Source organism: Vigna umbellata, chromosome 3 (genome assembly GCF_029865625.1).
Source record: "Vigna umbellata cultivar VRB3 chromosome 3, Vumbellata_1.0, whole genome shotgun sequence".
Classification (NCBI taxonomy): domain Eukaryota; kingdom Viridiplantae; phylum Streptophyta; class Magnoliopsida; order Fabales; family Fabaceae; genus Vigna; species Vigna umbellata.
In genome coordinates, this window is record NC_142167.1 from 47,626,372 (window position 1) to 47,644,978 (window position 18,607).

Consider the following 18,607-nt stretch of genomic DNA (forward strand, 5'->3'; position numbering starts at 1 on the left):
TTTGTACTTTCCGTTTGCATTGGACAACTTTTTGATTTATATTATTTATTTAAGAACTTTGTCTTTGAATATGCTATTCTATTCTTGCATACATTTTGTATGTCTGCCTTCAATTATTGAATTCCGAATAATTAAACTACTAAAATATGTACCAAATAAAATTCTGAAAAACAAAACTCGAGGTTTTAATTTCGAATAGAAAAATAGGAAAGAAAAAACAGCCATCATGCAATATTGAATACATTTGTTTTCATTTTAATAATAATTTCTTCCTTCCATTGTTCCATATAATAAGCTAATCTAAGCCTATTTTTTTCTTGTTTGATTAGGCTAAGAACGATTACTTTCTAGCAGAATTATAGGAGGTTTATAAAAACAGAAAAGAATTAAGTTATTTAATTATTAATGGTTATACCATTTTAAAAACGATGAGAACTGTTCATAAAGTTGATTATATGTTTTGGTTTTTTTCCTTGTGCTTTTTATAATAAGTAAAAACAATGACATTTGAGGTTCAATAATCTAAGGTAGTAATAAAATATATATTCTTAATGTTATATAACATTTTAAGCAAAATAAAAAAAATGCAAAACTTTGCGAAATGAGACAGTTATGTTAAACATTTAAATATTTATATATTTTAAAACTATTCTTTACAAAATTAAAAATTTTAAAAATTCAAATTGGTTGACTTAGATGTTCAAGTTTTTATAGATAAGAGACTGATCACTGGATTAGTTTTGCTGAATCGAGAGGCTTTAAAACAATAATTTTTTCTTCTTTTTTTCTGTCTAAAAGAGTAGATGATACTAAAACTATAAATAATATATATAACTATATGACTATTATTCATATCAAAAGCATTGTCTAATATATAGAAAAATCTACTAATTAAGTTAACCATGAAAATTTTGAAACAAGTTTTGTCTGAAATATCCTAATACCAATTTGTTTATGCTTTTCCAAAGTACGATGATGTGAAGAAGAAGTCAATTTTCAACTGTTTGAAAATCTTGAAACTAGCTCGTTCTATACAGAAACTCCAAATATGCTGCTCCCGATGATCCAAATAGATGCACATTTATGAATGGATCAAGCTCACATTCCTGCAACCAAAGTCCAAAAACTGTAACTGTTAGATTTAGGATAGTGTCGGATAATAAACACACACTAAAAAAAACATTGTTATATATAGCAAATACTAAGATATTAGACTTCACATAACCTAATTTTTAGTCTCCACCGTTCCAAGAAAAAAGGAAAACCAAGAAAGCTTTGTTTCTTACCCACGTCACCCACAAAAAACATAGTAACTTGGAGCAATCTGCTTAAGTTCATGCAACTTGTAATATTAAGATGAGATGACGAAAGTTGATTAAGAACAATGTTTATATCAATAATATGAGATGGTCTAATTCAATGAACTTGCATAAGATCAAATATAACTAAAATAAATAATCTTTAACACAAATAATCTAAAAATAAAATGGTTTGTTAAGATAATTTAATAAGTAGATGTTTGGAACATGTAAAATACCTAAATATGGAAACATGTGTAAACCAAAAAAGACATGAAAAGCAAAACATATTTACTGATACTAAAGGTCCTTGTCCTCCTCTTTAGATTTAGAGAGGGAGAGATAAATCTGTACTCTTCATTGCCCATTCTTTCCCCTCCAATGGAATAAAAGGAATATTTATAACAAAATGTGGTCAGTTGCAAAAACACACATACATTTCACATCTTAGTTTCAAAAAAGTATAGAATTAAACATAAAATATATTTTTTTCCATTAAATAGTTCCTAAGGAAAGATAACTATATGACAAGAACCCCTAACATTATGCATTTATTTTTTAAAATAATGCCTAATGCAACTATATGTAATATATCTTTGCTAATAATAAAATTATATATGTAATATATATTTTTATTTTAAGGGGCAAATTTCACTATGTAGTAACTATCTATAGCTTTTTCTCTTCTTACTTAATTTAACCCTATTAAACCTAATCCTAATTAGGACATCCAAGTTCGTTTTAAATTTCTGTCATGAGATCATTTGTTTTACACATATCTTCTACATGGGGGTAATCTTACTTAATGCTAAATGTCAATACTCGAATTATGATTTGCTAATACAACCATCATTTACTAAACTAAAACCAAATTGACAAATCTGCTTCATTTAATTGATAAAATAGCATTAATCCATTTTAACAACATCACTTTTCAATAAATTAATTTAAATAGTAATGAACAAAATAATTAGTTAAATTGCTGAAATTTAAAATTCAGAACTAATCAGTATAATTAATTTAATAAACTGACGCAGAAAAATATTAAATATAATTAAAAAAATCTTATTTTTTACTATTTTATTGATATAATTAAATGGTTTTGATTTTGCTCATTAAAAGAGAGAAAATGAGACAGAAGAGAGAGAGAGAGGGAAAAATAATAGCATGAAAGTTGATAGGAGCATGGATATGTTCAGCCATGCCCTTCCAATTAGGTTGAAGGACACTCGTGACTCTGCCAACCCTATATACTAAAATATCCAAAAATGAAACCAAATGAAAAGGAGAAGACAATAGAAGAAACAAAGTTCTGCACCACATCGCTGTCCACCCCATGCAAGACAACATGTCAGGATCAGAACACAGCCCCTTTCTCTCAAACAAAATATTCAAAATCTCAAACATCATTTTCTTTTTCGAAACAAACTTATTCTTTCACAGTTTCATGATGACTATGCTAACGACTCCACCACCATAGAAAGAAAAAAAAAACTAACAGAGAGAGAAACGGTAAACAGGTGTAAAGTAAGACTTTTAAATCTCTCTCTGCACCCCAAAATGGAGTAGATTGGAATACGTAGATAAGAAAAAAAAAAAGCAGAAAAAATGTTAAAATATAAATATATATATATATATATATATATATATATAAGGAATATTTTCAGAGAAGGAAAGACACTTTGGAAAGGGAATCTACTGATTTCAGTATATTTTCACATGTTACATAGTCAAAAGTTGTAGGCGATTGTGAAGTCGACAACGGGTGTTTGAGAAAAATGTTTTATGAATGTCAAAATAGAATGATAAGAAACACTGTTTCAAATTTTAAGTGTATATATTTATAAAGATTAATGAAAACGATAAATATGTATAACATTTTATGCGTAATCATGCAGGGAACGATAAGAATTTGTGAAAGGTGAGAAACTTTATGTTTCGACGTACCTTATTGTACTTGTTCACTGAAAGTTTGCTCCACCACCGAAAGATTGACCTGACGGCGCCGCATTGTTTGTCTCTGCTTCCAAAGAGCTCAAGTTAAACCCACGTTGTTGTTGTTGTTGTTGCTGTGCAACTCCAAGAAAATCCCGGGTGAGCCTATCAGAGCCTCCAACGTTGAGTTTTGGCTCCTTGTTGGTGATGCCATGATCATATGCTTCGAAGCCGGGAAGGTTCATCATCTCTTGGACGCTGGAGTTCAAGATGTTGCTGTAGTTTGCAGCACTGATGAGTGGTCTGTGATCAGATTTGGATGCCAAGCTTCTTAGAAGAGAGGAGGCACCGTTGTTGGTGCTGGAACTTGCAGCACCCATTTGAGCAGCTTTTTGGAGCAGTGCAGTTGCTGACATGTGAGACAAGTTGGTGGTGTTTTGGAGAGTGGTGCTGAAAAGCGAAGGGGCAGTGGCGGAGCTTGTTTGGTGATCGGTGCCGATTATGGTGCCTTCTGTGAAGAAATTTGAGGCTTCTGTGGGGTTGAAGTGGTGTTCCTCGGAGTAGTTGGGGGTGTGGTGGCCTCGGTTGGATAGAAAAGGAAGGTTGAAGAGGTTGGAGGCAGGGGGTGTTGGTGTTGTTGAGGTCAGATAGTTGTATCATTCCTTGAAAAGGCTTGTTTGAGATTAAAGCTTGTTGGTGATCATGGTAGTTCTGGTTTTGGTTTTGGTTTTGGTTTGATTCTGGCATGAAGAATGGAGGGTTTTGAAGTTGCATGGTTTGGTGTGAGGAGGGTCTGAAGGGTGAGGCTATGTTTGGTGGGAGAATGTGGTCAAATGGACCAGTCCTTGGTGCACCACAGAAACGCAATAGGTCACTGGGTTGGGAGTTTTGGTCATGGATTGAAGGAATCTGAGCACCCAAATTCTGAGATAAGCCTAAGGACATGTTGTTACTGTTTCCAAATAGCTGGTTGCCAATGGCACTGCTCAAATTGGGTGGCTTTCTTGCACTTTCTTGTGCCAAAGCATCACAAAAGGCTCTGTGAGTGATGAAACTGTCACGTCTGCAATCAATGTATATCTCAAACAATTAATCATTTGTGATTTCGCTTATATATCTTGTAAATAAACTAAATAATAATGCATGTATTATATCTCAAATCAAATAATAAACAAAATGAGACTTGCTGTATATGATATTCAAAATAAATCTAAAACTTTTGGTACTATATATTATTATTTGAAGTAGCACTTGGAAAATTGGTATATGTATATTCTGAAAGGAAAATAATAAAGTGGGTTTCCGACGTTCATAGAAAACATCGAAAAATTATATTAAAATGTATATTGAATAAAACAAATTTTAGAAAGATGAATAATTGACTAGAGAATGCAGAAACGGATGACCTTATGCATTGTAAAAGTATTATTTTATACATTGTCGGTGTATTCATATAACTGCCATTTTGTAATAAATTGTTATAATTGAGTTTGAATCATGTTTGTATCACACTCAACTTTTTTTGTACTTATCTCCACACTCTCATTTATGGTAAAATAGATAGAGAAGAGGAAAATTCAATAGAAGCTAAGTTTCTCCATCCTTTCCTTTTATCATAAATAGAAATTGGAATAAGAAACTGTTTAAAAATATCACAGTTGTAGCAATTTTGGTTAAACTTTATTATATATGTATAGTTGAACTCCTGGAAGAAATTTAGAAGGGTTTTACTATATTTAATCTTAAGAAATAAACAAATAAGTATATCATGAAATCATCAACTCGAGAAAAATCTTCCACGAGAAAAAGTTGTCTATAAAAACAGTCACAGATTGCAAGAAGCTGGAGAACTTGGCCTTCTTAGTAAAAGACAACAAAATCACTTAAAGGAAAATGTCAACATAAAGGACAATAATAAATCATAATGAGCTCGAGGATAAATTTTTGCGTGTACTTATGAAACGAGTAGTTAAAGAAAAGAACAATGTGAATGACACTTCAAGTGATTAAGAAAATGTGTAGAAATTGAGAAAAGGACAACTTAGATAGAAACGATGTAGGTGTAATAACTTAACCAAAACTTGACTAAAAGACTACACAAAAATTTAACTAAGATGTGCTCTTTCAAAAATGAATGGAACTGAAGAATGTCTATAACTTTTGCTAAAGTCAAGTTATCAATCAATCAAGATCAAATATTTAAGGCTTCGGTTCAAACGGGTTCAAATTTTTCCCATATGTGTCTGGGAATACATATACATAAATTCACAGACACGTGTGTCAAAACGTCATATATATGTATATATATATATATATATACATACATATATAAATATATATAATAATTTTCTGTGGTTCTTATCTGTTTAGTGTTTATAATAATTCCAAAAATCTACCAAATTTGTGAAATATATATACTGGTTTGTATATGTATTCAAGTGTACTTATTTTGACTGCAGTTCTGAACCAAGCATGAGCACTAGGTTGTTCAAGTTTAACATGAAATAATGTCAAAGAAAAGAGTGAAAAAGTGGAAGCAGAAAATGAGAGAGTTTGTTAGGCCCTGACGTTATGAAATGGAAAGGAGCACCTGCAAGAGAGAACACAGTACTGAACACATCTAGCCAATTCACAAGAGAACAAAAACCCTAACAACACCACACTGCACTAGGACCCCCTTCTTCTACACACAAAAAACAGCACGTGAATAGGAAAATAAATTAAGGAAAACATTTCCTACCCCCACACTAATGCATGTATGCAAGGAGAGAGAAATTAATTCCTCACCAAACATAGATATAGATAAGTGCACGAGTAAAACTTTGAAAAAGCTCTGAAAAAAATCCATAAAAATACGGCAAAAACAACCGTAATTTTAAGACAAGGTAACAGAAATGGAGTTTGTCGAGTTTAATGTTGTTTTCTGTCTATCAAAGAGAGGAAGAAGAGGATGTTTTGTTTATATCAGAAACTCTTTATGGAAATTAAAAAATAAAAGAAAAAGTAAATGTGGGTTGAAGGAGATTAGGTAGTTTGGGATGATATAATAATTTATTGTGCCGGAAACTGTTCTTGGTAATGCTTTTTTTATGATTTTCAGAGATTATTCACGTGGGGGATGTTTCCTTGCAGTTCACTTGGGCAACGTACCAAATATAAGAGAAAGATGACAAAGGAAAGCATACGAGAGAGGGAAAGAGAGGACAGAATCTGAATGAATTGGAAGGAAGCCAAACTGAAATAGAAAAAGAAGAAAGCATCTAAGCCATTTTCCCAACTATAGTCACTTGAAGAATCTAATAATAAGCCTTAAACCAGACCAAACTAGCCTAAATCAAACCAAACACCAGTACTTAATTTTAACATGTAATCTGTCATCACCCAATTCTCTGCTGCATGACTAGAATGTTGCATCAATGAAAAAGCCATGTGAAAGAAACTTTAGTTTTGGAAATGATTTGTCGATTTTGGAAGATGATTGAGTTGTGGATTAGTGTGGATATACCTGGAGAAGAGGGTGCCACAGTCACATCTATACTCTCTGGTGCCACAGGTTTTGGAGTGAGCCTTCCAATCTGATTGAACAGCATATTTTTTGGAGCATTTGTCACACTTCCATTTCTTCTCACCATGTTTGCGAGAGTAGTGTTTCTTAATGCCAGTGAGGTCTCCAAGAGCCCTCGAAGGGTCATGATGAACACATGTGGGCTCAGGACACAGATAAACCTTTCTCTTTGGCTCTTTGTTGCTCTTCTGCTTCAGCTTCCATGGCAGATTGTGTCCTCTTCTGTGAAGCTGTAGATTTTGCTCCCTTTGAAACCCTTTATTGCACACTTCGCATATAAACCTGTTTGTTGCCATTAGAGTCTTCGGAGACAGTGCTATCACCTCAGCATCTGGATCTGCACACACACACACATGCATCATTTTCTTCTTCCCATTCCAACCACCAAAATAAATAAATCAAAAAAAACTTTATTAAATAAAGCCAAAAACAACCAATACTTAGAAAATTCACAGGATTAAAAAGGAAACCAGCAATTGATTTTTCTGAAAGCTTGAAGACAAAGCCAAAGTTTCCAAAACACACCGCCATTTAATCTCCACATTCCATTCCTCATTTATGTTCCAAAGTTAGGAATTGATTAGGGTTCACCACCCCACACAGGAATTGCCCATTGGAAGAAAACAAAAAATTGTGATGGTGGGTGGTGTGAAAATTAAACCTTTTGCAGAGATGAAACCAGAAAGTGAGAAAAACCAATTCATTTAATTGATGAGAAATAAACCGAAGAGTAGATTTTTTTAATTTTTTTTATGTGTAAAATTGTTAAGATACTTGCTTGGTGTTCCAGGTTGGTTTCTTCTTTTCTTCTGGGGTGGTGGTGCAGCTGGAGTTGATGAGGAAGATGGTGTTGTTGTGGAGGAATGCTGCTGCTTCATCTGATTCTGATCCTCTTCTCTGATTCCAAAGAGAGATGCTGAAGAAAAAGGTGCTGCCATGTCTTATAGCAAAACGTTTCTAGTGATTTTTTCCTTTTCTTTCTTGACTCAAAAACCTTACAACAACATCAGAATTCTGGAAAACCCACATGCAATTTGAGTCCTTGAATTCTTGTCCCCAATCTCAAAACTCAAAGGCAAGGGAAGTTGAATTCTCTAGAGAGAAATAGAGAAGAGAGGCTGAAAGGTGAAAACTTCCATGAAAAAGAAAGTTTTGAAGCAGAGATAGGAGAGGAAGAAAAAGGAAAATTCAATCCAACCCCATGGCCACTTGATATGAGTATTTTCTCCCAACTTGGGTTTGTATTTAAATGAGAAATTTTGAGGTAGAGGTTTTCAGAGTCTCTTCCAGTGATTTGGTGTCATGCAGATACACCAACACATATGCACACACACCCCATTTTGCTCAATCGTTTCTTTTTCTCATTTAATTTTTATTTTTCTCTCTTGAAACTCTTTTCCAGATTTTGCTGAATGCTTTTTTTCAGCATTTAATGAAATTCCACAAATTGGAAAATTGATGTGTGAGAGAGAGAAAGGCCTACGGCACTGTGGACCCAATCCATAGACACATAACGACATGAAATGGGTGTAAGCAACATGAAATGAAACAGCTATGCTCTCTCTTTCTCTCTCTTATTTCGCATATTCTGACTCACTCCCAGACAAACTTTCACTAATCACCAAGCCCCACTGGGCCCCACAAAAATTCATAAGCAAAAACAAATAAAAAGGTGATGAACTGAAACCGCGTGTGTGTGTGTGTATTATACATAAATTGCTCCATAAACCGTATATGTAAAACGATGGAAGTTACCACCTTTGAAGTGACAGAATCAAAGTTTAAAAAGTTGATAACTTTACTCACCCCTTTATCTCGAAGGGGAGCAGTGATTAATCTTTAATCTTTAAAAATAGGTTTCTGAAGTAAAAAAAGCTGTAGCAGTAATAAGTTCTTAAGGGTCGAATGCTGTGAAAAAGTGAAAACTTGTGACAGTTGAAGTATTTTTACAGATTTGATTAAAATGAAGAGGAAAAAAGAAAATAGTATATTTTATAAAGAAAAGTTGAATGGAAGTGAAAAGCACCTGAGGAGTGATTGGGGAAGGGACTGTTGTCTGAAATTCAGTAGGGGCAGAGTGTACTGTGTCATTACCGTTTAGGGACATTGACATGGAAAGGGCATAAAAGGTTTCTGAACCCACCTTTGCTGTGTTTAGCTGCCTTGGGTTGCATGCAATGATGCAATGCAAGGCCTGGCTGCTACTATCCCAAAGTCACATCAGGGAGGGACACCCAATAATACTATAAATTATTATCCATCATTATTTTTTACACCATTAATTTTTTCCCTTAAGCTTCTTTTTCTTTTATCTTAAAATATATTAATCTAGCACACCCAAATGGTGTTTTGGGTGTCACGAAATCAATCGAGAGAATATTAGAAGATGAAAATAATTTGGGTTATTGGCCAGAATAGAAAGGGAGAGGGATAGTTTTAAAAAATGGAGTGAAATTTGTTTCATTTTTTTCACTTATTTTAATAATTTTATTTTTATTTTTTCCATCAAATGTTTTTCTTAATTATGTGACACGATTCTTTTTAACCAAACTTTCGATTTTTTCTCTATTAAAAAATATATAAAGCAAAAATTGAAATATACTATCGGTTTAATAAAAATAGAAAATATATCATAAAAAAAGTTACTATTTTATTCTTAACATGATAAAATTATTTTCACTTGTAACTAAAAAATAGGTAATTTTCATTATATTGATTTTATATGTTTCCTAAGATTAGGTAACTTTTGTATACGTCACATATCATCTTGTGATATTTTTAAATTTTTTTATTCTTTATTTATTTTTATTTTTTAATCTTTTTCAAATTTTTAAAGTTTTTTTTTCACATGTCCGGTTCTTACATTTAACGTAACAATATCAGTATCATATAAAAATGTTATTGACATGTATAAGTGTTAGTGACACTGTAAATCTTAGTCCTACGTGACAATCTCTTGAATTTAGTTTAGTCCATATATTTGAAACTTTGACTAAGTCAAGTTTCATTTTTAAATAGAGCTATGTTGTCTTCCTCTAAAATGAAATTAAGCCTAATTACAACTTATATATACATTCAATATATGTTATTTAACTAATTACATCTATCATTCACACTTCATTCAATATATACATGTATATCTCAACCATGTACATTCATCAACTATGCGTGTCGATTACTCTCCAGTAACATTCAACTCTCTTAATTTTTTTTATTTATTAAAAATGGAGAAATAATGATACATTTATTTATAATTAAGAAATAATGGTGTCATGACACATTTCACTAATCACATCTACTGTTAACTCTTAATTCAAGCTATAAGTATACATCTTAGCCACGCGTTTTCATTAATTATGTGTGTCGTTTTCTCTTCACTTAACTGCCAAATTTTTTTAATTTCCATATTAAAATAGTAAAATAATAATAATAATTTTAATTGATATTAAGTAGTATTATAAATATGCATTTAACAAAGGTTAAAATCCTTGTTCTAATTTTTGCTTAAATTATTCAATTTTGTTCATTTTTATTACTATTGAAGTCTTAATTTTTGTTAAAACAATTCAATTAGGTAATTTCCATTAGATTGATTTTATACGTGTCCTAAAATTAGTTTACTTTTGTATATGTCACATATCAATTCATATTATTTTTTAATTTATTTATTTTTATCTTTTTTAATTCTTTTCAATTTTTAAAGGTCTTTTTTTCAAATGTCAGGTCCTGTCATTCAACGTAATAGTATCAGTATCATGTGACAATGTTGTTGACACGTGTAAGTGTCAGTGACATGTGTAAATCTTAGTTCTATATGACAATCTCTTGAATTTATTGTAGTCCTTATATTTGAAATGGATAATGATACTTTGACAACATTTTAACATTATCTACGTGTCATTCTGTAATTAGTCCATGTTGGTGTTTATGATTATTATTATTGATTATGGAGTAATTTTGGACCAATCAGATAATGATACGTAGATGATGTTAAAATGTTGTCAAAAAAATGTTGTCAAAGTATCATTATCAATTTGAAATTTTGACTAAGTTTCAGTTTTATTTAAATAGAGCTATGTTCTCTTCCTCGAAAATGGAACCAAATTAATAACTAAGCCTAACTACAACTTATATATACATAATATATATCATTTAACTAATTACATCTATCATTCGCATTTCATTCAATATATACCTATATATCTCAATCATGTGCTTTAATTAATTATGCGTGTTGATTACTCTCGAGTAACTTTCAACTCTCTTAATTTTTTTAATTTATTTATTAAAAATGGAGAAATAATGATACATTTATTTATAATTAAGAAATAATGGTGTCAAGACAAATTTCACTAATCACATCTACGGTTAAAACTTCATTCAAGATATAAATGTATATCTCAGCCACGCGTTTTCATTAATTATGTGTGTCGTTTTCTCTTAACGTAACTACCAACTTTTTTTATTTCTCTATTAAAATATTAAAATTATAATAGTTTTAATTAATAAATAAGAAGTAAAATTATAAATATGCATTTAACAAAGGTTAAAATCCTCATTTTATTCTAATTTTTTCTTAAATTATTTAATTTTGTTCATTTTTATTATTATTGAAGTCTTATTTTTTTTAAATGATTCAATTAGGTAATTACCATTACATTGATTTTATACATGTCTTAAAATTAGGTAACTTTTGTATATGTCCCGTATCAGTTTGCGGTATTTTTTAATTTATTTTTTATTATTCCTTTTTCAATTTTTAAAGGTTTTTTTTTTCAAATGTCAGGTTTTTGTCATTCAACGTAACAGTTATAAGTATCATGTGAGAATGTTGTTGACACGTGTAAGTGTTAGTGACATGTGTAAATCTTAGTTCTACACGACAATCTCTTGAATTTAGTGTAGTCCTTATATTCGAAATTTTGACTAAGTGAAATTTCAATTTTATTTAAATAGAGTTATGTTGTCTTCCTCTAAAATTGAACCAAATGAATAATTAAGCCTAATTACAACTTATATATACATTCAATATATATCATTTAACTAATTACATCTATCATTCACACTTCATTCAATATATACTTGTATATCTCAATCATGTGGTTTCATTAATTATGCGTGTCAATTACTCTCCAGTAACTTTACACTCTCTCAATTTATTTATTTATTTATTAAAAATGAAGAAATAATGATACATTTATTTATAATTAATAAATAATGGTGCCAAGACAAATTTCACTAATCACATCTACACTTAACACTTCATTTAAGATATAAATGCACATCTCAGCCACGCGTTTTCATTAATTATGTGTGTCATTTTCTCTTAACGAACTTTTTTCTCTCTATTAAAATAATAAAATTATAATATTTTTAATTAATATTAAGAAGTAATATTATGAATATGTATTTAACTATAGTTAAAATCCTCATTTAGTCCAATTTTTTCTTGAATTATTCAATTTTGTTTTTTTTATTAATTAAGTCTTATTTTTTCTTAAAACGATTCAATAAGGTAATTTTAATTAGATTGAATTTACAAGTGTCCTAAAATTAGGTAACTTTTTATATATGTTACGTGTCAGTTCGTGATATTTTTTATTTTATTTATTCTTATGTATTCTTTATTTTTGTTTAGTCTATTCTCAATTTTTTAAATTTCTTTTTGTCACATGTTAGGTTCTTGTCATTCCACTATCAGTGTTATGCGACAATGTTGTTAATACGTGTAAGTTTTAGTGACACGTGTAAGTAAAAGTTTTACATGACATTGTTTTGAATTTAGTGCAGTCCTTATATTTGAAATTTTGACTAAGTTAAGTTGAAGTTTTTGTAAATAGAGTTATGTTGTCTTCTTTCAAAATGGAAACAAATTAATAATTAAGCCTAATTACAACCTATATATGCATTCAATATATATCATTTAACTAATTACATCTATCATTCACACTTCATTCAATATATATATATATATGTATATCTCAATAACGTACTTTCATTAATTATGTATGTCGATTACTCTCGAGTAACTTTTAATTCTCTTAATTTTTTTTATTTCTTTATTAAAAATGGAGAAATAATTATACTTTTATTAATAATTAAAAAATATTGGTGCAAAGACTCATTTCACTAATTACATTTATCATTGACATGCATAATTAATGAAAATATATAAGTTGTATATAAATTCCATATATATACATGCATAATTACATAATTTTCATGTCACTTGTATATGTCACTTGTCTGATATTTTTTTATTTATTTATTCTTTACTTTTTTATTTTTTTAATTTGTTTTCAACTTTTTAAAGTTATTTTTGTCACATGTTAGGTTCATGTCATTCCATGTAACAATATCAATATCATATGAAAATGTTGGTGACACGTGTAAGTGTGAGTAACACGTGTAAATGCTTGTTCTACATGACCGTGTCTTAAATTTAGTGTAGTTCTTATATCTGAACTTTTGACTAAGTCAACTTCCAGTTTTTTTTTAATACAGTTATGTTGTCTTCCTCCAAAATGGAACCAAATTAATAATTAAGCTTAATTACAATTTATATATAAATTCCATATATATCATTTAACTAATTATATCTATTATTCACACTTCATTCAATATATACGTGTATATATCAATCACGTGCTTTCATTAATTATGCACGTCAATTGCTCTTGAGTACCTTTCAATTCTCTAAGTTTTTTTTATTTCTTTATTAAAAATAGAGAAATAATTATACTTTTATTAATAATTAAGAAATAATGGTATTGACACTTAATTTAAAATATAAATGAATATCTCAGCCACGCGCTTTCCTTAATTATGAGTGTCGTTTTCTTTTAACGTAACTCCTAACTCTATTTTTATTTTTTTTAATTCTCTATTAAAATTGAAAAATAATATTATTTTTAATTAATATTAAGAAGTAATATTACAAATATGCATTTAAGTAGAGCTAACATCCTCATTTGGTCCTATTTTTTCTTTACTTATTCAATTTTGTTCTTCTTTTTTATTAATTAAGTCTTAATTTTTGTTAAAATGATTCAATCAGGTAATTTTCATTAGATTGACTTTACCACCTGTCACTTTTTTTGATTTATTTATTTTTTATTCTTTTTATTTTTTTAATTTGTTTTCAATTTTTTAAAGTTCTTTTTATCACATATTAGGTTCATGTCATTCCATCTAACAATATCAATGTCATATGAAAATTTTGCTAACATGTGTAAGTGTGAGTGACATGTGCAAGTGTGAGTGAGACATGTAAATGCTTGTTCTACATATGTCTTAAATTTAGTGTAATCCTTATATTATTTGAACTTTGGACTTAGTCTAGTTCCATTTTTTTTAAAATGGAGTTATGTTTTCTTTCTCCAAAATGGAACCAAATTAGTAATTAAGTCTAATTAGAACTTATATATACATTCAATATATATTATTTAGCTAATTACATCTATCATTCACATTTCATTCAATATATACATCTATATCACAATCACGTGCTTTCATTAAATATGCTTGTTGATTACTCAGTTCACTGATTACATTTATCATTAACACTTCATTCAAGATATAAATATATATCTCAGCCACACGTTTTCATTAATTATGTATCTTGTTTTCTCTTAATATTATTGCCAACTTTTTTTTTATTTTTTTATTTCTCTATTAAAATAGAAAAATAATAATATTTTTTATTAATATTAAGAAGTAATATTATTGATATGGATTTAACTAAAGCTAAAATCCTCACTTTGTCCTAATTTTTGTTTCAATTATTCAATTTGTTTCTCTTTTTACTAATTAGTCTTAATTTTTTGTTAAAATGATTCAATTACATAATTTTCATGAAATTGACTTTAACACCGTCTTTATATATGTCACATGTTAGTTCGTGATATTTTTTAATTTATTTATTCTTTATTATTTTAATTCTTTTTTAATTTTTTAAAGTTCTTTTTGTCACATGGTTTTTGTCTTTCCTCGTAACAATATTAGTGTCATGTAAAAGTGTTGCTGACACGTGTAAATCTTAGTTCTACATGATAATTTCTTGAATTTAGTGTAGTTAATTTTTAAATAAAGTTATGTTGTCTCGCTGCAAAATAAAACAAAATTAGTAATTAAACATAATTACAACTTTTGTATTCATTATAAATAATTTTTTAGAATTTATACATCAAATCACTTCATCTAGATATTCAAACTTATTTTATTTTTAACATTTTAAATTTCAATAAAAAAATCCATATTTTAAACTTACAATTTTATTTCAAATATTAAAAAATATAAATGTAAAGTGACACTTTTTTTTTTAATTTTAATATGTGAAATAAAAAATTTTAAACAATGGAAAATACAGTTTTTAAACAAAGGAAAACACACTTTTTAAACAAAGATGGTGTTAATATCAATTTAACCAAAATAACTTAATTGAATGTTTTAACAAAATTTATGACTTAACTGAACCAAACAAAACATAACCAAATTAAATAATTAAAATGAAATTTAGAACGAAATGAGGATTTTAGCCTTTAACTAATTACATCTACCTTTCCTACTTCATATATATATACATCCTAACCATATGCTTTCATTAACTATATACCTAACTTCCAACTTCCCTTAATTTGTTTTATTCTTTTAAAAATTGAGATATACTAATAATTTTATTTAGAATTAAGAATAACAATGTGAAGACTCCTTTCAATAGTTACATCTATCATTTACTTTTCATTCACATGTACATTCCAACCATGCATTTCATCAATCATGTGTGTTGTTTTCCCTTAATCTAACTCCAAACTTCTTTTGATATTTTTATTCCTTTATTAATAATAGAGAACTAATAATTATTTTTATTTATTATTAAAAAAACCATGTGAGTACTCAATTGACTAATAACATTTACCACTCACACTTCATTCATGATATACATGTACATCCCTATCACATGCTTTTATTAATTATTAATTATGCATGTCATTTTCTCTTATTTAACTTCCAACTTCTCTTATTGTTTTTATTTTGCTATTACAAATAGATAAATAACAATATTTTTTTATAATTAACAAATAACAGTGAAAAGACTCATTCACTAATTACCTCTATCATTCACTCTTCATTCCATTTATACATGAATATTTGAACCATGTGTTTTCATTAATTATGCATGTCGTTTTTCAATAACCTCACTCCTAACTTCTTTTAATTATTTTATTTTTTGTTAAAAATATATGAATAATAGAATATTTATTTATTAAATAATCATGTGAATGCTCATTTCACTAATTATATTTAGCATTTAAACTCCAATCAAGATACACATGAAAATTTCAACCACCTAATTTTGTTAATTATGTGTCATTTTCTCTCAAGTAACTTCAAAACTTTCATATTTTTTTTAAATTTATGTATAAAAATAGGAGAAATAATAACATCTTTATTTATAATTAAGAAATAACATGCAAAGACTCAGTTCACTAATAATATCTCTTATCTCTTATTACTTTTTGTTGTTGTTTTTAATGTCATTTAATGTTTTCTCAGAACAACAAGGTGCTTTCCATTTTCTATCCTTGATGTAGCATTTGACAATTAAACATTTCTTCTAAAGATACTAGAGCTGTCAAAATGGGTCATAACCTGCGAGCCAACCCGGCCCACCACGGGTTCAAGCTGGGTTGGGTTTGAAAAAATTGTATTTTTTTTATGCGGGTCAGATTTAAACCCGACTCATACGGGTTGAACCCGTGGTGGGCCGGGTTGGCCCACCAACCCACCTACCTAATTTTATTTTATTAAAATTTAATTTTTTTTAAAAAGTATTTATTATTATTTTTTGCTTGAAAAAATTATTTAAATTTCTTATTTTCAAAATTAATTAAACACCCATGTTTGGAGTAAAATTTGGGAGTGAAATTTGTTTAGATTTGAATTATAGAAAGTTTGTAAAAAAAAATTATTTAAAAAAATGTAATTAAATGAGCCAGTGAGCCAACCCGTTTACCCATCAACCCGTGGTGGGTCGGGTCGGGTTGGGCCGGGTGGCCCATTTTGACAGCTCTAAAAGATACCAAGCGTTGAGAAAGAACTTCATCCTTGGACGAAGTAACATTTTAGCTCATGCTATCATCTAGACTAATGTAAACACTTTTCGTGATTTTGCCTTTTTAGAGCAAGAGCATTTAATAGGTTAAGTTTTCTTTTACGTTGTAGGTTTAAGTTTTTTACGGTGTTTAGTCTTAACACTTTTTCTATTTTGTGGAGAATTCAACTGAATACCCCTTGAGTATAGTATAGCGTACGCATTTAACATAACTCTCTTAGACACTTTGACTTATTAGTCGTTTAGCATCGCGTTTGGGTACTTTAACTTAGGTGTTTCTATGTTTTCTACCATCTAAAGTGTTTTCCTAAGACTTTTGTATTGTTCGAAATTTTGAACCTAATGCTTATGTTTCCATCTATGTTATTTTTAGATTCTTATTTCGTTTAATATTATTTGGTTAAACTTCAAAATATAAGAGCATTCAGATGTGTTGACGATTTTGTCTTAACATAATTCTTATTTTTTTTTCCTTTTTCACATCAATTAAATCAATCACAAATTTCTAATTCACTTCAAACAATTTTTTAAGTCACTTTTCCTTAATCTAAATCATTTACTCTCAACATAATTTTAAAAATGTGAAATTATGTCATTTAAAAAAACGAATCTAAAAGGATTTTGTTTTATGTCTCTTGTGTTGAAACCAAGTGAGTTAAGATAGGTTAAGCAAGAAAAATAATATATAAGAAAAAAAACACTCAAACCTGTAAAGTTTTCTTTAATTAAAAGTTGTGTTATAATCACTGTTAATGAATTTCTTGTTTTCCATTTTAATTTAATTCATCAAACATAAATGAAAGTATTATTCTAATGTAGTGAAAAAAAAATTATAATATAAAACTTCAAATGTTTCTTTTTTATGAATTTTAGTTTTTGTTTGATTCTTTTAAAATGGGATATATATATATATATATATATATATATATATATATATATTGGTATATCTATAGTGTTTTAATAATTTAATATATTTATTATGTTTTTATAAACTAAACTATTATCTAATTGAACGGATAACTCAGCAAAAGGATTGCTCACTATAATCCTTATGATTAACAAGTCTGTAATCCTTATGTAGACCCGTACACAAAAAGAATATCATAACAATATACATGATGAACATTCTAGAAATACAATTATATCATAAACTTAAATTATTAATTAGTTTAATAATTAATAGTTTAATGTAATCTATTTAAAATTTTATTATATTAAAATTATAAAAATAGTTTTATGGATTATCAATGAATTTCTACAATAAGTTGAAGATGCTTGTAATTTTTTATATTATATTTTGGTCTATATATTGTTTCAATTATAACTTATTAAAATTGTACAATAATGAATTAAGTTAATTAAATATAAAATGGAATTTATATAATTATATAAATTTTAACTAATAAGGGAAGAAGTTAAATCTAATTTTGATCTTTGTATTTTCATAAATGTGCAAGATCATCATAACAATTTAATTACACATTTAGTTTTCTATTTCTTCTAAAATTAAATAATTTCTATTTACTGGCAATACATTTTCTTAATTTTTAATGAAAAATATTAACACGCCATAAAGAATAACATTATTAATTATTTATTTACATAAAATACTCATAATAGTCTTTAATTATAAACTTTAAAAAATGTTGCAATAACAACAAAAAATAACCATATGTTGACATTTTTTAGTAATTA

The 18,607-nt window shown here is 28.3% G+C and overlaps 1 protein-coding gene across 1 annotated transcript; it reads right to left on the reverse strand.

Annotated features, from left to right (window-relative positions):
* Positions 1–804: 804 nt before the first annotated feature.
* Positions 805–8,194, reverse strand: LOC148202777 (protein indeterminate-domain 5, chloroplastic-like). The gene is given in 5 exon segments (XM_088110730.1): positions 805–1,106; positions 3,246–3,863; positions 3,865–4,296; positions 6,739–7,135; positions 7,577–8,194. Coding segments are annotated over 4 exon segments (1,593 nt in total). The 5' UTR covers positions 7,737–8,194; the 3' UTR covers positions 805–1,106; positions 3,246–3,259.
* Between the last annotated feature and the right edge of the window lie 10,413 nt (positions 8,195–18,607).